This window comes from Carassius gibelio, chromosome A12 (assembly GCF_023724105.1).
Source record: "Carassius gibelio isolate Cgi1373 ecotype wild population from Czech Republic chromosome A12, carGib1.2-hapl.c, whole genome shotgun sequence".
NCBI lineage: Eukaryota > Metazoa > Chordata > Actinopteri > Cypriniformes > Cyprinidae > Carassius > Carassius gibelio.
This window is the reverse complement of record NC_068382.1, coordinates 9,051,947-9,076,303: the sequence shown is the minus strand read 5'-3', so window position 1 is coordinate 9,076,303 and position 24,357 is coordinate 9,051,947. Positions and strand designations below refer to the sequence as shown.

Here is a 24,357-nt window from a genome sequence, read left to right as displayed (position 1 = left end):
ATTGATTTTAATAATTATTTTTATGTTTCATCAATTTTTTTTTTTTTTTTCAGATAAATGTCAGTTCCTTCCCAGTTAACCACATGCATCCCAAGCACAACCCGTTGGAAATAAAGTAGAAATTAAGGTAGTTGAGTGAAAGCATTTGTTTAATTTATGCTTTGAGAAAGGTTATTGAGGTATTGGCAAGAAGATAATATATCCATCATCCAGTTGACCACATAAACATGCTTTATTTCAACATCCAAAATAATTAAAAACATCTCGAAATACTATACATGTACAAAATAAGTACAGATCCTTTGTTGGAACCATTGGAGGGTCTATTTCTTCTGTGGTTTTTCTTTTTTGCAACCTCAATTTAAGTTTTTGTAAGAAACCTTCCACTGAAAACAAATCAAACAAACGAAAACAAAAATAAAAAAAGAGATGTGCATTGCATTTTGAAAGTGGAAATAAAATCTGGAAACGGGGGGAGCGGCATGTACAGACAAAAATAAGACTTCTCTAGAAACTTAGGTTGGGGAAATGGAAATGAGAAGAACTGGCAATCAGTCCACCCACTTAACCCTTATCAGATTAAGTGCAAATGTACAGTAACCAACCTATCCAGCTGTTTTATTCTACTTATCTGCTGACACTTTGATAAGAGCAATTGCATCACATTGACATCAAGACATTCTGTTGACATTTAGCACCAAAACGGCCCTGCAAGTGTTTTCTGGCAAATACAAACATACCACAGACAGGACCAGGAGAGGAAGTAGCACCTTTTCATACCTGTTACTAATAGTTTACTTTGCTTGAATAAAAAAACTGCCCGCGTTTCCCCCCCAAAAATCGTTTTTGTCCTGAGGTAGCCTTTATATCAAGATGACGTTGTACCATTGAGCTAACACTGTTCCCTGTGTGATTTTTTTTCTCACTTTTGCTTAGAAGGAACAAGACACTTGGCTGTCATTTGTCATATTTATTCAACACCAGAGAATGGTACATAAGCATTTGCTTGTTTTTCATTGTCCTTTTGAAGTGGTCAAAAAACGGCACAAAAAGTCACCAGGTGGTAGTATTTCTTTGGACTCCAGGGGGCGGGGCGTTTTACAAGTATATATTATTTTCTTGTTGTCAGCTGACGCAAAGGATTCTCACTAAGTGTCCATGATAGTGTTGCTGGCTGGTCCTCAATTTTGGTTTACGAACGTTTCACAAGATGGGAATCGCAACATGCACCATCCTCAAGGATTCAGGTTTAAGCACATGGACCGATTGCAGCCAAATAAGACTTCGGGCTTTTTTTTTATAACCAGGAAAAGATTTGATGACTGCTAGAAAAAAAACAGCAAAGTCATGTCCAGATTTTTCTTTTTACAAGAAGCAGACTGGGCCGATTTCTACGCCGAATTCCTGATCGGGAGCACCAATGTCCATAGGAGCGATATCAATGATTGGCAGACGAGATGTTTTTGTTGTCTTGTAGTCGATGACTGTCTTGCCCCATGTGCCAGTGTGTGACTGTGGAGAAAAACAAACAAAAGAGAAATTAATCATGATGAGATTGTAATAGAGGAGTGCTGTTGTATATTCGTTGGCCAAAACCTGGGAATTAGCACATTAGCACTTCCGGTTCCATCATCCCAAAATCAATCATGTTCATTTAATAAACTGTGTACATTTGTGAAGATTATCAAGATGAGCAAAATTTGGAAGAATTTTATATATTGTGGGAACCAGGGTGATGCAAACTTCTGGACTAGCCTCCAGAAATGCATCACTCCTGCAGAGAGGAAAGAGATACAAATATGGGAGCTGGTGATAAAGCAACTTTAGAGATGGTGTTGCTCACCGTGCAGCCATCCTCGCTGACTCTGTATGTGAAGCGGCTGTTGCCCTCCGCTCTGATCTCAATGTCGTTGGAGCCCTGCAGGAGCAGAGCCTTCTTCAGGTTGCCTGTGGCCTCTTCCATGTAGGCGATGCTGTTCTTGCAGTGGTAGGTGATATTCTGAGTAGCCTCATTAGACATCAGGCGCATGAAGGTCAGTTGGATGTTAACATCCTCTGGATCAGAGCCCTCGCTGCCATACTGGAACTATACAGAAGACAAAATGGAGCATTACTACCTGTGTTCATCAGCAACAAATCTGGACATATTTTTAATTCCCCAAATATATTTTGCATTATAAATCCTAAAACATTGATTAATTCCTATAAGGTCTTGACGTACCTGGAAGCCATTAGGCATGGACTCTCCGAACCAAACGTGCTTCTTCTCTCTGATGTTCTTGCTAGTGTACCAGTTCTTCATGGGAATGGTGTTCTGAGATGGGCTGACGCAGGTCTCACCAGTTTCCATGTTGCAGAAGACCTTGACGGCATCCAGAGGAGAGCCCTGGTTGGGATCCACCCAGTAGAAACCTTGCAGGAAACAGTTTCAAGTGAGCTTCTAAATGCACATTAAGTACAATATATCTACATTTGATCTACAGCAGGTTTCTGGAGCTAAGTTCAAGCCAGTTTCAACAAGTCCGAGTCCATGCTTACCGCTCTTCCAGTCAGAATGGCACATCCTGAGGTCACGGCACATGCGGGCAGGGTTGGCCTGGGTTCCTTCGGGGCTACGGATGTTCTCAATCTTCTGGCTCAGAGATTTCAGGGTGGTATCCACCTCAGCATCACGGTCACGAACGCTAGCGTCATCAGCTCTGTAGCCTCCACGCAGAGGATCTGGACCCTTCTCGGGCTGGGGCATGGCGAAGAAGGGCTCACCGATGCCTGCAGGTCCAGGAGGACCAGGAGGTCCAGGAAGACCAGGAGCACCCTTGTTAAGAGAAAAAAAAATCACATGAGTACCTCCAATTGGATGTTATTGAAAACAGAGACCAATAAAAAGCTTGAAAAGTATAATTTGGCAGTAAAATTGTAATTATTTCAGACTTACAGCAGGTCCCATTTCTCCAGAGCGACCACGGGGACCAGGAGGTCCAATGGGGCCAGGGATACCATTCATACCGTCCTTACCAGGAAAGCCATTGGAGCCAGAAGGTCCCTATCAGCAGAAGGAAACTGTTTAAAATCCATGCGTGCAGAATCTTGTCCTGTGGTTTCTCATTTGAGTTTCCAGAACAAAACACTGCAATTTAACATATGGCTTCAGAAGTATTACTTTAGAACTACTTTAATTGTGTTTTCGGGGGCTTGACAGTAACCATCTAGTATTGCTGTTTGTAAACGAGCAGCATGGACATTCTGCCAAACATCTACTTTAGTCTTTCACCATATTACGAAAAGCTCTATTCATATAAATTAGACTTTATATAAAATCTATAATCTATGTGCTACTTACACGAGGTCCAGCAGGGCCAGATGGTCCAGCGGGTCCTTGGTCACCAGGGGATCCCTAAAAACATTCAGAAAACATCAAAAACAGGGGTCTATTTTCACCATAGCTTGAGGAACCCCCTTTTTGATTTTCAGATTAACTCTGACATAACGCTCACTTACAGGAGGTCCAGGAACTCCAGCCATTCCAGTGAAGCCACGGTGTCCCTTCATGCCTCTCTCTCCAGCCTCACCAGCTTCACCCTTGTCTCCACGAGGACCGGCTGGACCCTGCATGCACAGAGATAACAATGATCAGCCTTGTGATCAACAGCTAAAACAAAAGAAGTTGAATAACTGATAAAAATGTGAAAGTCATACTTGGGCTCCACGAGCACCAGCAGGGCCAGAAGGACCAGCAGGACCAGCGGGACCCTTGTGAAGAAAAACAGGACAATATTAAACATCCACTGGGCCAAACTCATGGCATCAGATAATTCAGCATAATATATATATCCGTTTTGAACATTAGAGTGGGAAATTTTTTAATTAACTAAATCTAAAACAATAAAAAATGTCATTATTTGAAATGAAATAAAGCATTAAAAACATGCTTTTTTAGCTTGTTGATAATAATTCTCATTTTACTTTAGTTTCAGTACTAAAGTACATAAAAAGACAAAAACAAAGTTACTAAAACTTAGAAATTATACTTAAATATGGCTCATATGGCACCCCCTATTGGCAGGGATGTTTTACATTTATTGGTTTATTTATGTTTATTTAAAAATGCAAACCAAGACTTTTGATTTGAATCATTCTGGTCATTTTTTAGAAATATTATGCATATAAAAACTTACAGCCTCTCCACGATCACCATTCTTGCCGGAAGGACCCATGGGGCCAGGGGCTCCAGGAGCACCAGGGGACCCTGGAGGACCAGAGTTGCCAGACTCACCACGGTCTCCCTACAGAAAACAGGGATTTCAGAGAAGTATTCTTTAACACTGGAAGCACTTTCACATATACGGTTTACATATTTAGAGGATATGCATTCATGCAGGTACGGTTAGGTTTAAGACTGGGTTAAGGGGGAATTATAAACTATTCACATGAAATTACATGCAGGTATTTTTCTGTAGAATGTGTGTAATTGCACTCACCTTTGGTCCAGGTGGACCATCACGGCCAGGAGCACCATCATGTCCAGGGTTACCCTGCAGTGATGAGTGACATATCAAAAAATGACTCCATCATACTGCACAGAATAAAGCCAGTTTGGTAGCCAATTTTGGTTTAACAAAACTCTTAAAACCAGTAAAGTTTGCTTACCTCACGTCCAGCCTCACCAGGAGCTCCACCCAGTCCAGGGGGTCCCATGGGTCCGGGAGGTCCACGTTCACCTAAAGGCCCAGTGGGTCCCTGCTTTCCTGGCTCTCCCTGAAGTGATGGACAGGTGAATGAGTATTGTGAAGAAGGGCAACTGAAGTCAAAATTAAAAGTCATTCAAAATTACATCTGATGCATTTTAGAGTAAAATAGTACATCCCATGTGTAGTCCTAACATTCCTGGCATTGCATATATCAATAGCATCACCTTGCGTCATATTTGCTAAATGAAAGCCAAGATTTTTTTCCCACTAATTTTGAAATGTAAAGTTATTTGACATAAAATGTGTTCAGATTGTAAGATTTGAATTAAATGAATACTTATTTTTCTGATTAAATCTGAAACTATTGACATTTGAGTGCTTTCATTTTGATATAAATGTAATTTGAAAAAAACAAAACAACAATAACTCATTTTTATTGATATTTTTAAACTTGGCATAAAATTAGATTCAATTAGGCCTTATTTTTTAGATGTTTTTTCAAGATGCATGGCTGTGTTATTGTTGCCTCTTTGGTGATTGGAAATGCATAAATATAGTGAGCAATGTGTGAAAACTAAAGCGTAACGTCAAAAGGGTTTGGTGATGCTAGCCGAATATTTTAATGAACACCATGAAGACAAACGTGTTTCCTCCTAACACACTATCTGGAATGCACAATAAGAAAATACACAGTTTCTGATTGTATGATGAATTCAACATAGATTTCAATGTTTTTAAACAACTGATATGATTAAACCACTTACAGAAGGTCCAGGGAGACCGCCGAAACCTCTCTCTCCTCTTTGTCCGGGAAGACCAACGATACCACGGGATCCAATCACACCAGGAGGACCCGGAAGACCAGCTGGACCCTACAGACCAGACAACAGAGCAAAGTAAATACTCATTTACAACTGAGAATCACAGACTTACACAAGTCATTTTTTAGCTGCATGAAAATATGTTTGTGGCATGATTACTCACAGCAGGACCGTCGGGACCGGTGCTACCCTTCTCTCCAGAGGGTCCTGGGGATCCGGCGGCACCAGCCTCTCCAGGGCGACCAGCGGGTCCTCTCTCACCACGAGCACCTCTTTGTCCTTCTTTACCAGTAGCACCAGCGGGGCCTGGGGGTCCAGCAGCACCCTGAGAGAAAACAGAAGATAGGCAACGAAATTATATGTGTTTAGACTCATGCAGTCCCTGAGTTTCAACTTAATATTTCAATATCATAACAATGCAGTTGCATGTTCAAGGTTTTCATGTGTTGGTTAATGGTCAAACATTCAATATTTTGTCGACCTGGTTTTGAATGTAGGTTACTTACAGAAGGACCTGGGGGTCCGACTCTACCAGCAGCACCAGGGAAACCAGTAGCACCCTATTAACAAACAGAGACACTATGAAACACTGCAATATCATACTGGAGAAAGTACATACATTGACACCAAGAAGCATTACAAATACAAAATCTCAAATTACTAAAACATTTCATTTCATAGAAAAAGCATGCTTGGAATTAAATAATGAACTCCAGCTGTAATAAATAAATACCTTTTTCTATTTATTTATTTATTTAAGAGCTATTGCACAATTAATTTTCAGAGGTTTAATATTTTATGCAATAATTGTCCAAATATGTTTTGAGGTCTTTGAATAAAGTCCAGAATAGTAAACTAAAAATAAAACCATTAAAAAAAAATTTCTTTACTTAAAAAATAAAAAGTACATTAAACTTATTTTATTTCATCTACCTTCCAAAGCAGCATTTCTCATTTTTATTTAGCTTAACCTGCTGTGCTAAAATAACAAAAACTGAAATAGAAATTAATACAAAATAAACAGGCAAATTAAAAAAAAAAAAGACTTACAAAAATGACAAAACACATCAAAACTAAGATTTAAATGAAAATGGAAAATCATGGATTAAAACTAAAGACAAACATCTCAATGATACTAAAATAAGCCTGATTTTAAACAACTTGATAGTGAAAGTATGGACACCATGGTCATGGCCTTGCATTGTGTCTAATTTCTTTATTCATATATTTGTTGTAGGTTATTGATTGAGTATTGATTCTTACAGGAGGTCCAGCACCACCACGAGCACCCTTAGCTCCAGTAGCACCAGCAGGTCCCTGTCCAAGACAGCAATAGAAAATAAGTCTATGATATTCATATGTTTAAATTCAGCAGAGTTGAGGGTGTGTTGATGTTTGCACCTGTGGGCCAGCGGCTCCGACGGGGCCAGGAGCTCCAGGAGCTCCAGCATCACCCTTGGGTCCGTGGGCACCAGTCTCTCCTTTAGCACCAGGTTGTCCGTTGGCACCCTGCATTAGAAACAGAGAAACTTCAGCTCAGTGGTTTTAAACACCACATGATGGGAGCTGATTGATTAATGTGGGATGAGTCTGTTATACTCACAGGAGGTCCGGCAAAACCAGCAGGTCCAGGTGGACCGACCTCACCACGCTCGCCCTGAGAAGACACGACACAGACACGGACTTGCATTAAATCACTCACTTGTAATTCAGATGCAATCTTCCAAATCAAACACAATAATGGCAAACTGTAAAAACAATGATACTAAAATACTATTTTAGTCTTTCTACTTCAAAGTTTTACTATTAATTCAGTGTGCCACTTACATTTAGTCATTAACAGACACTTTTATCCAAAACGACTTACAAATGAAGATTTCTTGTGAAACGTACAAGCAATTTCTGTGTGGAAACTGATTTTACTAAAACATACTGTGTTAAGTCCTCCTAATTCAAAATGTCATGTTTATTCAGTGTTATTTTATTTTTCTTTGTAAGTGCATGTGAAATTTACTAGTAATTTCTGTAACACTTTATTTTAGGGTCTCTTAACTAGTTGCTTATTAGCATGCATATTACTAGAATATCAGCCATTTATTAGTGGTAATTAAGTACATATTAATGTCTTTTTCTATATGACCTTATTCTACATCCATAATTACCACAATTTCTGATTGAAAATTTATTTAAGTTCAGTTTTTTTAACTTCAGATAGTGTCACTAGCCATTTTGTAATTATTTGTGAGATTTACTAGCAATTTTGGACTGAACATGAATTAAACGATAAGTGTCTTTTTAATTATTTGTGAAATTTACAAGTGATTTTTGGTTGAAAACTGGGGAAAAAAAGAACTATAGAATTTCATGTTTAATTCAGCATATTTGTGCCAATTTTTTTGTAAATGTGATTATAATTTTAGGCCTTTATGTCCATGTTTCATGAGGTTTTCTGAATGATCCGGATAACTTACAGGGGAACCACGAGGACCAGTCAATCCTGGAGGTCCAACAAGACCAGCCTCTCCCTAAAACACAATCAAATACATAGCTGATTTACTATCATTCTTTCAGTGACAACAGTAATTAATGTTATTAAATGCTACGTAAAAGAGGGTTCACAAAGCATTTTTATTTCAGAACATGATGACTGAAAATGAGCTGAAAATATTTACGGTTTACTATAGATAAAGCATAACTATCTTTCACTTTTTACCTTCTCACCAGCAGCACCAGGAGGTCCAGCAAGTCCAATAGGGCCAGTCATTCCACGCAGACCATCCTTACCAGCAGCTCCATCAGGGCCCTTGGCTCCAGCATCACCCTAATAAAGACAGACGACAACATACAGCAGGATATGACATCATCAGCACTACAGTTCCATTTGGTTTTATCTGTATTTTTAAAACTACTTGAAAACAATATAATTTGAATGAAATAAAAGCTCACTTTCACTTTTACAATCACTCTCATGATTGTTTCTTAACATACTCGTATATTTTTACTAAACAGAATCATTTTTTAACAATCATTTGTCATGCTTAATGAACATTTATTTAGATTTTTTTGACTAACATACTTAACATAATTTAAAGTTGTCCAAATGAAGTTCTCAAAAATTAAGTTTTGATATATTTATGGTAGTAAATTTACTAAATATCTTTATGCAACATGATCTTTACTTAATATCCTAATGAATTTTAGCATAAAATGTCACGTTATTTCACATATTTCAAAGACAATAGAAGTAATTATGAAATGAGATATAAAGATGTCCTACTTAACTGTGTCAAAAAAGCAACTTACTGCATTTAATATACATTTAAACTGTAATGCATTTTTACTTAATTGTAAATAATATGCAGTTAAGTGTCTGAAAACATTACATTCAGTTCACGCGTATATATTCTCCGAAACAAGTACTCTTAGTCTTTTTAAAAGCATGCTGAAGTCTTTTTCACAAGGGCATGCTTGCATGGAAAATGAGGTTGTTAGGATATGACATTATTCACTCAAGATGCATTAAAAGCAAGTCTAATTGTGTGTTGTTCTGAGTCTCACTCTGTCTCCTCTGGCTCCAGGCATGCCGCCAGCACCGCGCTCTCCAGGCATACCCTGCATTCCTGCGGGACCAACACCACCAGGGGCTCCAGCCAATCCAGGCTCTCCCTAAACACACACGGACACGGAGTTGGATTATTTCTCAAATCACACTATTCTGAGTCCTAATGATACAGAAGAAAGGATTCTTACCTTAGCACCGTCATTACCAGCAGAACCAGGAGCTCCACGAGGTCCAGTAGGGCCAGCAGGTCCAGGACCACCACGCTCACCGGGGAAACCTCTGTCACCCTGTGTGAGACATTTACAAACATCAACCCAACTGACTAACAGGAAGGAGGTTTAATTTAATTTAATTTAATTTAATTTAATTTAATTTAATTTAATTTAATTTAATTTGCCTGAATTGTGCATAATTTGTATTTTAAAAAAGACTTTAATAAATAAACCAACCCCTCCCTTTTTGATGTCTTGAATTAGTCGGAGAACGAATAATAAGTAGTTTTAAACTTTTAAAAAAATACAGATTTTTAAATGTATTTCATCAGTACATGCATAACAAAAATTAAAAAAAATGAAATAAAATAAAGGGTTTTGGTTCTTTATTTTGTGCTAATTATGCAAATCATCCAATCATTTCATTGCTTAATATAATCTTGTAATTTTCCTACAAAATGTACACATGCAAAGTTTTTATTCTTGAAACAAGGTTTGCAAGAATTTTATCTTGATATTGACCAAACCATAACTGTGTGTGGAACGTGAAAAAAGTATATTAAAATTAATATATCATTCATAAATGTATTTTTTTTTTAAAAGAAATTAACATTTTACGTTTTACGTTTTAACTATAAAACTACACAATGATACTGATGGATTTTTTTTTTTTTTTTTTTTTTTTGCAGTATGAGCATTTTTAGAATAAAAACTAATAAGATTATTCTTAATGGGTGCATTATAACTTGGGGAGCTTTTAAAGATTGTTTGAGATGTGGCACATCTGTGTGCTTTCTTTATTAAGCAGGAGATACTCACTCTTGGACCAGATGGACCGTGAGGACCAGCTTCACCAGGAGCACCCTGTGGACCGGCCAACATAATAAATAACACTGAACGAAAAACTGCTCTGTGATTTTGATAAAAGAAATAAAGTAGTAATGGCAATTTTGCATTACATACTGTATGTCATATTGTGCTTACAATATGTTTGTTTACTTTAATTAATGTAGACAGAATACATAATAGAAAAGCTGACACAGTTATGACCACACGTACCTGGTCACCAGGTTTGCCAGCCTCACCAGTGGCACCCTGTGATCCTGGCAGACCCTGTGAGAGAATAACCAATGATAATCAGCCACTAATCTTAAATACACTCAAATCTAGAGGATGTGGATATAGATCATTAAAAACCTACCTGGAATCCAGGAGAACCGGCAGGTCCCTGTTCTCCCTTCTCTCCAGATGGGCCCTAAGAGACGACAGACCCGGAAAAATCAGAGCAGAAACAGCAACAGCTCACACTGACACGGCAGAATCATATCATATCAAACTTTCAGACGTTTAAGCAGACGTACAGCAGGTCCAGGAGCACCAGGAGCACCAACATCACCATCCTTGCCAGGAGCGCCCTATAGAAATACACAGAAACCAATGCATCTGCTCAGATGTGCAATTGTCTGGAGGTTACACTGTTTTTAAAGAGTTTAACTGAGAGACCAAGTGTTTAAAGAAATGCTCAAGGTTGCATAAATCTCAGAAATCACTTTAAATTTGTGTAAATCAGTACGTACCAAAGCACCAGGAGGTCCAGTAACACCCCTCTCACCAGCTTTACCAGCCTCACCCTAAGAGGAACACATCTGTGTTAGAAATTACATTAAACAATATGCAAACTGATATTCATAAAGCAATTTTTCAAGAGAACTATACATTGAAACTCATAAAGCCTGACATATGAAATAAGAGTCCGAAAAATCATTTTGAAAATGTAACAGTTTATTGGACTTTTATCTGAAAAAGTCTGCAAAAAGTTTTTTTTAATAATTTTTTTTGAGTATCATATTTGATGCATTAGGCATTTAGTATGATACAGTGATAATACAGAAGAAAAGAAACACAGATTTTTATTCAGAAGCCCAAACTGAATAAAAATATGCATTTGGTGCAGATGCTGATATTTATATTTATATGACCAAAAATATGAAATTATGACTGCTTGTATTGTAAATCAATGAGATCTTTAAAACAGTATAACTGACTACTTACATAAAATTATATAAATATCAACTGTTACTCTATAGCTGCCAATAATATGTCTTAGTAAGATGATGTTAAATGCTTAGTTTTATCCTCAAAACATATAAAGAAATGCAGTGCAATGATGATTGAGAGATAAAAACAAAAACTTTCCTCAAAAGCCTGGTGATCATATTTGATACTCACATTTAACATGATTTTTCTTAAAAATTATGCATTGATAATTAAGGAAACTGCAGTCTTTTAAATCTTAAATATTATCAACAACATAAAAGTTATTCTTATGTTCACTTTATAAAAATCAGTACAATGAAATGTGTATCACAATCTGGATTTTATGTAATATGTATATATATATATATATATATATATATATATATATATATATATATTTTTTTTTTTTTTTTACAATTATACTAAAATGCATTTAACTTGTGATGAAAGGCATTTAAATATACGACTGGGAGTAACTTACATCAGCTCCCTTTGGACCAGGGAATCCCATCACACCAGGTGCACCACGGGATCCAGCAGCTCCAGGGGGTCCGGGACGCCCATCTTGTCCAGGTGCACCCTATGGGTTAAAGACATTCATGCACACATTACTTTAATACGAGATTTTATATCTTCAATGAGTCTTATATTGTATACAAACAAAAACAAAGCAGTGAATAAAGAAATAAAAAAAGCTTACAGAAGGTCCAGCTTTGCCATCAGGTCCAGGGCTTCCAGGGGCACCAGTCATACCCTACAACAGGCATCAAGAAGGTAAAAACACAGCCTCTTTACACTACTAATATGATTCTACTAACCATTAATCAATGTCTCACCTTAGATCCAGGCAATCCTGCCTCTCCTGGGCGACCAGCCTCTCCAGTGGCTCCTTGAGCTCCCATTGGTCCGTTAGCTCCGCGTTCACCAGGAGCACCCTAAAATGTGATTTAAATGACCATCTTTAGTTATTTAGCAACAGAAATCCTCTGCAGGACCCTGGACAGCTCCTTCTCAGTGTAGTAAATGGCATTACTGTGAGCCGTCAGGACTAGATTAAGATTCATACTCTAGAAAACTCTTTGAAATCATGCAGATTAGTCTGTGGTTTAATATTAAAAGATATATATGGGTTAAACTACACTATAAGAAGAACATTTGTATCCAGTTGTATACAGCTATATCCTTTGGAACTATGTAAACCAGGTCCATTAAAAATATAACATCTCACGTAATAATTTTTTTTTTTTTTTTTACCTTTAATCAGTTAGTTGCCACATATAATACTGCTCAAATGTTTGAAATCATTAAGATTTATTATTATGGTTTTAAAAGGGCTGCATAAATAAAAAAAAAACGTAATATTGTGAAATATTATCACTGATTTCTATTTAAATATATTTTGGATTATACATGTATACATATTTTTGATTAATATTTTGATGCTTAATGTTCTTTTTTTCAGGATATCCACATTAATCGCTGAATAAAAGAGTTTTTATTTAAAATAGAAAGACTATAAATGTCTTTAATCACTTTAATGCATATTTGCTCAATAAAAGTATTTATTTATTTGTTAATGTTTCATGCTTTCCACAAAAAAAGCAGCACAACTGTTTTCAAAATGGATTAAAATAAGGAAATCAGCAAAATTAGAGTGATGTTTGACGGCTCAAGACTGGAATAATAGCAGCTCAAATTGCTGCATTGAAATCAAAGGAATACATTATATTTTAATATATAATCAAATAGAAAAAAGCTAAATAATATTTCACAGTATTACTGTTTTTACTGTGAAACGAATGCACTCTCAATGATTCCAAACTTATGACTGATTTTCAAGTTACCAGACAGAACATGCACTAGACTGTTGAGAGACTGAGTACAGTTTGACTAAATGTATGTCCTTGATTTGTCAGGTGCTAGATCAGTAATCTTACCCCAGGTCCGGGAGCGCCATCAGCACCAGGAAGACCACGGTTACCAGGGGCACCCTTTTGAAAGAAAAAGACAAGATATGAGAGACAAACAAACAAAAAAGCATGCCTGAATTGAAATGAAGAGGTACGTTGCACCTACACGGCCTCCGGGGGGTCCGACAGGTCCAGCACCACCGGGCTCACCACGAGCTCCTCTCTTTCCTTCCTCACCAGCAGGTCCGGCGAGACCTTGAGGTCCAACTGGGCCCTAGGACAGAGCACAGCAACTATTACTATTACAGGGGAGGTTTCTGTGAATATTAGGATAGTATCATTGCTTCAAAGAAACTTACAGGTTCTCCCTTAGGACCAGCATCTCCCTTAGGGCCTTGGGGACCTGGATCACCCTGGAAATAGAGCATAAAATATCTAAACTGAGCCCTTTATTTTTCAGTCTTTAGTCTCTTTTATATCTAATGCAACTTCAAGGGATAAGTTTACCCAAAAACTAAAATCTTGTCATTATTTATTAACCCTCATGTGGTTCCAAACCATTATGCATTTATTTCTTCTATGTAACAAAAAATATGATTTTCTGAATAATGTTGGAAAGCAAAAAGTTCCTTTTATTTATCACTTTCATTGTATTTTGTGTATTATTGTGTGTGTGTTTTAAAAGACACACGACAGGGTGAGTGAATAATGAGTGGATTTTAATTTTGGGATGATCTACCCCTTTAAAGTACATTTGTAAAACAGGAAAGAGGTCAAGTGGCTTGCTTAAGTGCACAGAGAGTATTATTTCTGAATTACTGCAACATCAGACCTTTATCAGATCTAAGTCACACCTAATACTAATCTCAATTTCAATTAAACTAAAGGTTGCTAAAATTTCATTCTTATAGCTTTGATATAAAGCTACACTTTTCATGCATGCATAATAAAATGCAGTGTACATACATTGTTTCCTTTGGGGCCAGGAGCACCAGAAGATCCAGCGGGTCCAGCAGGTCCACGCGAACCTGGGAAACCAGGAGCACCAGAAATACCAGCAGCACCCTACAACACATCATTGCAATCTAATTAAATCAGAGTCTGATGTGTGTGTGAAAAGGAGGGAAACAGCATAAATAATTGCGAGATTACATATATATATATATATATATATATAAATACTCACAGGAGATCCTTTGCCACCAGGAGAACCATCAGAACCAGGAGCTCCCTGTGCAATGAGAAAAAGATGATATGTTATTCATCACGATTAATGTTAATGATATCTTCATGTCATGCGGTCTATTTTTAGTAGAGAATATAGTTAGGATCTACAGCTTCTCTAATTATAACGATACCTTAAATGCACCACTATTGTGTTTCTGCTCTGCATGCACAGGCACAAATGTAGCTCAGTTAAAATCATTCTAACAGCTGTGTAATCAGAGACGGTGTTTTGTGATGTGAGCACTCACAGCAGGACCGGCGGCACCAGCAGGTCCAGGGTTACCAGGCTCACCACGGGCTCCCTGAGGTCCCTCTGAACCACGGCCCCCAGCAGGGCCAGTCTCTCCCTACAGAAGACAAGAAGAAATCAGGCTCTGTCAGTTTTATTTATAGAGGGCTGACACCAGCTGGTGTTTATAGAATCAATCAATTAACCGTTGTCTGCATGTTTTTAGGAAAAAGTAGAGCTTTTCAGCTGTTGGTAGCTGCAACAATACATTTATAATTTATAATAAAGTGTTTGTACCTTAGCACCAGCACCACCAGGGAAACCAGGAGGACCGGCAGGACCAGTGGATCCCTAATATAAGAGAATTGAACATGTTATAATGGATGAAAACAGTGAATAAGACCCATCCTGCTCCGATCAAACACATGTGTAGCAATAGTGTTCATTTTATCAGCCATTCTTAGTCTTTTAAATTAGTCTTAGTCCTGGTTTTAAATGCACTTTTTAGTTATTATCGTATTCACGCAACGTTGTCCTATTTTGGCTTATTCAAGATTTAGTCGACTAAATGTCTGAGCATCTGAGTCTACTTTTAGTCAATTAAAAATTATGTTAATTATTTATTTTATTGTTTGCTTAAAATTATAACTGGACAGATCGTTGTCATTTGAGGAATGTATTTTTACTTTCCAGGTACTGCACAAATCAATAGAACGTGGACTTACACACATGGTTTATCTGACCTCATCTAGTTTACTGATTATAGACTATTTGATATATAAATTAATATCAGATAATTAGATATGCACTCTCTCTGTCTACATTACAAAAACAGGCAGAAACAAAAAAACAAAACAACGTTTTAACAGTAAAATTCCTAATAGTAATTCCAATAATCCCACACTGTAATATCGTTTCTCTATTAAAACAAGTGGATGAGTAAATGCATTTATTTAGCATTCACTATCACATCTCATAACAGAACACAGACTCACTGAACGACTCTTTCATTTAAGATGAACATCTCTAATGGAGATCACTAAACTTCAGCTAATGCTCCTGGTTGCCAGATTGCAAAATAACATGCAAAAAAACAGGCAGAAAATTTATCCTTTTGCGGATTTGAACTCTTGATATCTGGCAACCTCACACATAAACGCTTGTCTTGTAGTAAAGCAGTTCGCAATAATTTTTGTATAGTCTTTATTATTATTTTTTTTACATTTTCACTGATATTGCATGTTGATATAGTCAGTCTATTAATCTTATTGTCGCCTCGTCATTGTCTCGTCTAAAAAAAAAATCTTGTTAATTTAGTTTTTCGTTAACCATGTAGCAATTTGTTGTAGTATAAGAAACTAAAGCATCATTAATGTCACAGTGTAGAAATAATCCTCACGATTAGCTATAATAACTTAAACTGCGTTAGAAAACCTTCCTGCATTCAACTTTCACTTAAAACAACTTCACATTTGACTAAATTCAAAAACGCAGCTCAAACACTTTAAAACAACTACTTCAACTCAACTTCTTGATTTCTGAATCTAAAATGAGCATCAAATTGTGTTGTGTGTCAAGATACATACTTGAAAAGAAAGTTTTGAATTTGTTATGATGGTTATAGTAAATGAGTGGTGTATTAGCAGAATATTGATCTAAGGAAACTTACGGGAGGTCCGGCAGCGCCAGGGTTGCCATCACTACCACGAGCACCCTGCAGAAAAACAAAAAAGATTGCTATCACCCAGCTATATAAACCAGTGATGACCATCTTAAAGCCTGCAGGAAGATTTGCCTTTGAACAAGCCAACAACTACAATATTTGAGCATTTTATCCTCATGCCTGCAGAACTTTGTCACTTATGATGTTTGCACATGCCTTATTTCAATTAGGACTGTAATGCATTCTCATTTTCACATTTATAAATGTTTTCTCTTGGTGAATCAATAAGAGCTGGGTTGTGTTGTATAAGGTAAATGAGTCTTGAAAACGAGGGTTGAAAGCAAAATAGAGAAAGGTTTTCTAGTTTTCACAAGATGAAGCAGAGGAGAAGGTTAGAGACAACAAGGCATGGATGGATGTGACTCTTACAGCAGGGCCAGGAGGACCAGGGCGACCTCTCTCACCGGGCAAACCACGAGCACCCTAAAAAAGTAGATGGGGACAAATGAGAAGAATGACATCATTTTGAAGAACTTCTCATGGATGCCATCCCTAATCACTTACCATGGCTCCAGGAGTACCACTCTCACCATGAACACCAGGCTCTCCCTGTGAACACAGAGATAATATGTGTGAAGTCATTCTGTGAATAATGATATCTGTACATATGAAAACAGACTAAATGAAGGGAAATGAAATCTCTAACCTTAGGCCCAGCAGGTCCAGTGTCTCCCTTAGCTCCATCCAGACCAGAGAAACCCTGAGAGAGGTAACAGGAAACAATAAAGAATAAAGAATAAATATCTCCAGATGTTGTTTCCAAGCAGTATTGCACACAGAATGAAACACATAGGTGGCCAAAATTAATGACTGAATAGATAAAAACATGTAATAAAATGCAAAATAAAATATGAAAATAATTGTAAATATATATTGCAAAAAAAATATATATAAAAAACAATATACAATATTACAGTTTTTTAAATAACATTAATTAATAAATAGATTAAAAATGGTATGTGGAATACAAATTTAAAATTTAAAATTAGAAACATCAAATTATTTAAAAAATCATATTAAAGTTCAATAAAAAAATCTATTAAATGTATATATATTCATAAAATATATTAACATAAATATGAATAATTTCATAATTTATAAATACAGTAAAAAGGATCAGTTATTTGCTGTCGTGCTTACTCTGTGTCCCTTGATGCCGGGGAGTCCAGGGGTTCCTGGGAATCCACGAGCACCCTGTGAAATACGCAAGAGAATATCATTATGATGATTGTTTTAATCTCTTTCCACCCATTTGGATTATTTGACTGATATGTAATAGTAAATAATGAGTGTTTCAAATGTTTCGGTTACAGTCAGTGCATCACATATTATTTTACTCTAGTTTATGACTTAATAAGTGGCCTACTATGTCTGCAATTTGGCAGCTATTTGTGTGTATCAATGAGAAATCCAAGCACCTGAGGGCCGGCGGGTCCGCGCTCACCAGGACGACCGGCTTTGCCAGCTTCACCCTGAAGAGAAGAGCAGCAGAAAGATAAGAAGGCATGAAGAAGACAATAAAAAAATGCATTATTCTGACAGTCTGAAAAACTCACATCCTCTCCATTCTTTCCAGGAGGACCGGCAGGACCGCGAGAACCCATTGGACCCTGCAAGCAGAACCAAAAAAATCACAAACTGCTTTTTTTTGACATAGCATATTTCATAATTTCATTTGTTCCATACTGACACTATATTTTTAAACGAAAAGTAAGCAGAAGATACTCACAGGAGAACCAGGCTCACCAGGCTCGCCCGGGGGGCCAGTGAATCCCTGAGGGCCCTGTGAAACAATACAGATGAACACAGTTATATATCACACACTGCATGCATAATAAGCCACGCTAGGTTTATAGTGCATGAAGAATAACTCTCTAAAAAGAAGACTGATTTATTTGTTCTAACAAATCTAACACATTCTGTGATTTTAGGTAAAACACTAGAAATAGACGTACAGATGAACCTGCAGGTCCAGGGGGGCCACGGGGACCCATGGGGCCCTAAAAGTGAGATAAAATACAGACATTAAAAACCAGAATAAAACAAATATAGCACTCCATATATACTATATCATGCATGTTGTTGCAATTTAAAAATAGAGCAAACTGAGTAAAAAAGCATGAAATCTATGAAAGCATGTTAAATATTTGAACTAGTTTTTGAAAGACAGATCCAGTGTGGTGGATCACAGATATAATGCAGGAAAAGGCATAATAAAAGTCAATTATGATGAATATCTAGACTGTGAACTGCTGAATAAAAGTGAGGGATCACTAACGCCAGATTACATGATTTATTATGTTTCACAAAATACATTTCTGTATATTCTGTGAGAGTTCATGACTGAAAAGAGAAGGAAGTAAGAGCAGGAAAAGAGCGGCTGTCTTACTGGTGGTCCGGGGACAGGAGGGCCGCTGGATTTCTCACTGCCATAAGCCATTTGGGAAAGGAAAGACTGTAAGGGATGACAAGAACGAAAGAGTGAGGATTTGAGGTTTGTTTTCCTGTGATGATCTCCATTGATTCATTTACTATTGAACAACTAAAGTATAGTTTTCTTTTTAATGCATAAATATGTGAATATGATCAACTCTTAGCTAACACACTTTGCACGTGCTGTGAAATCACCCAAGCGACATGTCACGTATATGTTAGTTTTGTGGAAACCTTAAAACACTTAAAAATGCTTTTATAGAGTGCACAGACTGCTTTCATTCCAGGAAACCCACAATCCTCAGTGACAGGAGCTGTTCACATAAACTGGTACTGAACTACCGAAAAACAGAAGCTTCATACAACTCCTTAAAATAAAATAAAATAAAATAAAATAAAATAAAATAAAAATTAAATTAAATTAAATTAAATTAAATTAAATTAAATTAAATTAAATTAAATTAAATTAAATTATTTATTTTTTTAGAATGCCAAAGAAAATAATCTATGTACATATCATAAAGACTATAAAAAGATTTGTTTTTTAATATGGGACAGCATGGCAAGATTCTCTCAATCTTAATCTTAGTGACACCACAAATTATAAATTATAAGATCAAAACTGTGTTGCTTACTCCACTACCGAAGTCAGGGGTTCCAGGAGGACCAGGGGGTCCAGGGAGTCCGTTCTCTCCGGGAGTACCATCTCTGCCGGGAGGCCCTTGAGGACCCTGCCAAAATAGTGGAGATCCATCAGAGGCATAACATCACATCAGCAGAGCTGCACTACTTTGCTAAATCTAGTTCAATGCACCTGTAGTGTGTAACACATGAAGATCCATTTCAATGCAATCTGCTAAAATGCAATGCTTTGGTACATAATATATTACAAATGAAAGTCTAATATGTGTGATGCCATATTTTTCAAAAAAGCCTAAATCTGCAACTTCTCTAATGTTATGCATAAGGTCAAAGGGGTCAAAGGTCAGTGGGACAATTAGAGGTCAGCAGGTTAAAAGCCTCCAATGCCCCATAAATCACTCTAATTATTTCCATTTGCAACAGATTTTCATATCAACACACATTTATTGTCACCTACTGATTTTGTAGTCTTGAAAACAAATGTGCAATTGGTCTTTTTTAGTTGTACTGAACAAACCCAGAAGATACAAAAGTAGATAAATATAAATACGTTACAATGAAACGATAAGCAGCTTGCTCCAAAACAAATATTGTACTCACTGGGTCTCCGACTGGACCAACAGGACCCTAAAAATGGAAAAATGATAAATATTAGGACACTTTACATTGGTGTACGTTGTGAATATATTAATTATGTGTGTAATCTATATTTAGATATGGTGTGACAAAAGTATTCAAAAAAGTAAATGAAATAACTAATAAATAACTCAAGTTTTATATATATATATATATGGATATATAATATATATGCACACATTAATGTGCATGTGTATAAACACATATAAACACACACACTTACATTATAAACATTGACAAAACTAAAATTTAATTATAAAAAAAGCCAAATTAATTCCCACTAACGTCAGTAACTGGAGGCACAGGAGGATATGGAGCTTCAGTCACAACATCTGTGGAATAAAAGGTCAGAGGACTGATTCAGAACCATGAAAATATAAAAATATTATAAGATTAACAAACATTTTTACTTCCATTGGTGCTCAAAAGATCAGCAGTTAATGTGCGTTCAGAAAGTTTCATTATTCATATTTGAATGCACATCAAATTTATAATCAGAAAGTGCAATTAAGTGTAAAAGAGAAAAAACTATTTTAGTAAAACAAAAAGTGTAATTAGCCAAAAAGCAATAAAACACATCAAGCAAAAACATCCTTCATGTCCCATGTAAAAGCCTCAGTGGTGACACAGGATCCACATGTCTGTGACGTGATGGCAGGCCAATGAAAGATACTTCCCAGAGCATGTGCTTAAGGGTTCGCACACTTGAGGGCGACAGAGCTAGTGTGACCAGGAGGTGTACAGTATGACTGAAGCAAAGGTGGAGGAGAGTGTACCGTCGGGGCAGATGGGGCAGCATTCTCCCTCGGGAATCTCTGGATTGGCACACTCTGTTATATCTTCGCAGATCACCTCGTCGCACATAACCGTTCCGCTGTCGCAGACGCAGATTTGGCAGGGCTCAGGTTTCCATACATCCCTGTCGTTGTAATTCTGACCTTCCAATGTACAGCTACCGAATGAGACTGTAAGAACAACACAGACATGAATTAGCACAGTAAAGTCAATCACATTTGTCAGTGAACTAGGTGGTGAGGCCCACAGCGATTTTGACATTTCACCTTAAAAGTTTAAACACACAGAAATCCTAAACATGAACTAAATAGTCAAATATGTAGCTAACTAAACTTAATTCATTTAAAACAGGCTGCTAACTAAATACAGGCTTAACTCTAAGGCAAGGTGCTCTATTACTAAAAAAAAAAGAAAAAAAAAAAAATCTAAAAACATACACATCTGTGTAACTTTCACAGGAGCAAATAATGCTTTTTATAACCTGGACCCACATTAAGAGCAATGATGCAGAAAGCCTATGAACTAAACAGCAAATATGATTGTCATCCAATATAATCATGCATACTGACGTATTAATTATGTACTTAGTTTAATAAAAAAAATTTAGAAATAGGATGTTAATGAAGCTGAAATGGCCTAATGGGGCATGGTGCACAGTGATGATGAGTATGAAGGAAAGGCCTGCATCCATGTTTCAAACCCACGCAGTATAACATCCACCGCTTGGTGGCGCCAAAAGCTTGCAAAAAAAATCACGCCCCGACCATTCGCAAAGTAAACGAGTTTTGTAATTCTAAACCTCTAATTTGTAATTCTGTTGTTACATTTAAGCAGCCATGCGGGATAAAACTCTGTTTACGGATGCTAGTCTATTGATATAATCCAAAAATAAGCGTTTATATCCAGTCTTCGTACGATTAAAAAGTATGGCAGAACATGAATACACATGAAAATTCTAGGATATTTGATATTAAAAGCTCTCTCTCTCTCTCTCTCTCTCTTTCATCCGCGCCGCATCCTTCGCTTCAGGACGTCAAAAAGCGCGCGGGAGCGAGAGCGAGAGCGCGCGCTGAGCATGTAACAGCAAGCGCGCGCGTCAAACACAATTCCGCGTGCATCAAGATGGAAAAAATACAATTTCTGGAAGACAAACAATGCTGGTGAGAATCAAAAGGTAGTTTTTCCTCCTCAATACATTCCCAGAAAGTGTTAAAGCGCAGGTCACTTGTAAGCAAGACAGCTGAAAGCTCCCCTCTTTGTGTTCTCCATCAAGTTCTTCAAACATCTGTGCAAAAGCAGGAGTAAAAATCATATACTCACTATCATCCTCTCCTTGTCCTCTCACCACAAGGACCGCCGCGGCGAGCAGCAGCCCTAACCGAATATCCACAAAGCTGAACATGTCTAAATATTAGACATGTAGACTCTTTGAGGCAAGTGGAATCCTGTTTTGTCCTCAGTCATACACGTAGGGTCCGGTCTGTGTGACTCCAATCCAGACCCTTGAAGAAACTCCCTACTGCCTAAACAAATGTTTGACCCTGGCTTTTATATGGCAAGGTTTTGGGGAGGTGCTGAGTGCACAAGATATCTGCTACATGTTCAAGTCAAAGCGAGTCCCTCCTTCAGCCAAGACGAAGGGCCGCCTTAAAACATGTCAAACTATTTGGAGTCCTCATTACAACGTGGACATTTTACAACATGGAGAAGTGTGTCAGGGGTTCTGGAGATCGTGATTGTATTTTCTGAATCTCTGGATGTCTAGATTCAGCGTGTTGCACTTCTACTCGGATAAGTTGGACCCTGTTGGTGGATGTGAACATTTCATTGCTTTTTACTGTTTTAGTTGCCAAATGATGCTCATATTCTACCGTTTCTTTGAACTGAGTTAATGCAATCAGCATTCATGCTATGTCTGAACAGAGTTATGTTTTAAGGGAGAATTATGGATAGAAAATGGAATGAAGCATTGGTTTCATTCTTTCTCTAAAAGTTCAAACATGAACGTTCAGGCATCATTTACTCTTTACCCTCATTTCATTCCAAACCTTTCTGTGGAAACACAAAAGAAATAGATGTTTTGACCCTGCTGTCCTTTAAAATGTCTTTATTTGCATTGCACAAATAAGATAAGTGAGCAAATGATGAGAGAAATGAATAATCTCTTAAACATGACTATTTCTTCTGTGAGAAATGCACACAAAACACAATGAAAATCAACTCGTTTTAGACCCGAACATCCTCCAAAGTTTCGTATTTTGCATTTAACAGATAAGAAGCAAGTCACTGGGAGAGAAAATATTGACAAAACTTAAATTTCGGGGGGTGAGATATCCCTTAAACATGACCGTATAGGCCCAGCTGGACCTTTTTGGTTTTAATATTATTAGCCGCATCATTTAAAGTGGAAAATATATTTTCATATTAGTCCATTAGAGAACTTGCTCCTGCAATGATCTCAGAAAGATGATAACTAAAAGCTTAATATTTTATTCATTTAAAGAATACCCATATTATAAATGAACTATATATATATATATTTTTTTAAATAACAAACAGAAATACTAAAACTAAAATGAAAATGAAAACAAAGGCATCCCTTAACAGCAGTACACAAACATTGCAGCTAGTGCCACACTTGTGGTATAAAGTGATAAATGTGAAATGTTTCAGCCATAGACAGAACAACAACATAACATTAATATTTGTGCAAATGCCTGAACATATGATCAAAGCCAAATCAGAGAAACTGAGAGAAAGAGAGACAGAAGAACATCTGGCTTCATATCAAACCATACTCACTGCGCTGTGGACACGTTGCAGCTTCAAGCGCCATGGCCCTGTCTGACCTCCTTTCTCTTTATGTTTTAACATTTATTGCATGTTCACTATCACATTTTTAAATTGCAATATGAATGATAAGTGCAACATGTAAAGATTTTGCTAATAATAACAAAAGATGAACATAAAAAAAAAAAAAAGTGATTCTATGTGGATTGATCTGAAATCAGTTCAACGGATTCAGTAGATGCTTGGGTTAAACAAAACAGCAGGTCTGTTTAATTATAGCTTTTAACTATATTTATACACGCCTGAGGATTGTCTTCAAATGCCCCAGGATGTGCAACTGCTCACACGTTAGCAGAGACTTCTATCATCTTTTATTATGTGGCTGGATATAGCAGAGTAGATGGATCCCATCCCAGGAAAACCATGTGGTGATGCTGGTTTTATACGGCCAGAAAGAATCTGAAATCTTGCCTTATCAAAGCTTAGTGTAAAAAACTCTTTGATATTACCACCAGTCTAAAACAGAAATAAGCTAAAAAAAAAAAATCAGTATGAAATTGCTATTTTAGCTACTAATGTCATCACCGAGTGTCTGTATGAGTGTTAAAGTCTCTTGTGGATGTGAGGAGGCTGTTATCGATGAAGAGCATCT

The 24,357-nt window shown here is 37.0% G+C and overlaps 1 protein-coding gene across 1 annotated transcript; it reads right to left on the bottom strand.

Moving 5' to 3' along the window:
* Nucleotides 1-208: 208 nt before the first annotated feature.
* On the bottom strand, nt 209-22,542 carry col1a1b (collagen, type I, alpha 1b). Its single transcript, XM_052611089.1, has 51 exons — nt 22,236-22,542; nt 20,897-21,085; nt 20,406-20,452; nt 20,085-20,111; nt 19,478-19,573; nt 18,799-18,864; nt 18,365-18,409; nt 18,139-18,192; nt 17,966-18,019; nt 17,828-17,881; nt 17,550-17,603; nt 17,056-17,109; nt 16,914-16,958; nt 16,779-16,832; nt 16,356-16,400; nt 14,984-15,037; nt 14,706-14,804; nt 14,417-14,461; nt 14,197-14,295; nt 13,590-13,643; nt 13,397-13,504; nt 13,258-13,311; nt 12,157-12,255; nt 12,021-12,074; nt 11,802-11,900; nt 10,861-10,914; nt 10,645-10,698; nt 10,485-10,538; nt 10,343-10,396; nt 10,103-10,147; nt 9,260-9,358; nt 9,068-9,175; nt 8,223-8,330; nt 7,981-8,034; nt 7,113-7,166; nt 6,911-7,018; nt 6,773-6,826; nt 6,016-6,069; nt 5,673-5,834; nt 5,453-5,560; nt 4,648-4,755; nt 4,479-4,532; nt 4,176-4,283; nt 3,697-3,750; nt 3,499-3,606; nt 3,341-3,394; nt 2,936-3,043; nt 2,539-2,815; nt 2,222-2,412; nt 1,844-2,086; nt 209-1,512 (listed from the first exon to the last, which is right to left on the bottom strand). The coding sequence occupies exons 1-51, from the start codon at nt 22,315-22,317 to the stop codon at nt 1,366-1,368; spliced, it is 4,353 nt and encodes a 1,450-aa protein (XP_052467049.1). The 5' UTR covers nt 22,318-22,542; the 3' UTR covers nt 209-1,365.
* Nucleotides 22,543-24,357: the final 1,815 nt, after the last annotated feature.

Bases quoted from the DNA above. Each gene is read 5' to 3' on its own strand.
- col1a1b (XM_052611089.1), bottom strand. From the start codon at position 22,317: ATGTTCAGCTTTGTGGATATTCGGTTAGGGCTGCTGCTCGCCGCGGCG. The intron at 14,296-14,416 runs GTGAGTATTTAT...GATGTGTTGTAG, and splicing joins CTGGTGGCAAAGGATCTCCT to GGTGCTGCTGGTATTTCTGG. The intron at 2,413-2,538 runs GTAAGCATGGAC...GTTTCCTGCAAG, and splicing joins CCATTCTGACTGGAAGAGCG to GTTTCTACTGGGTGGATCCC.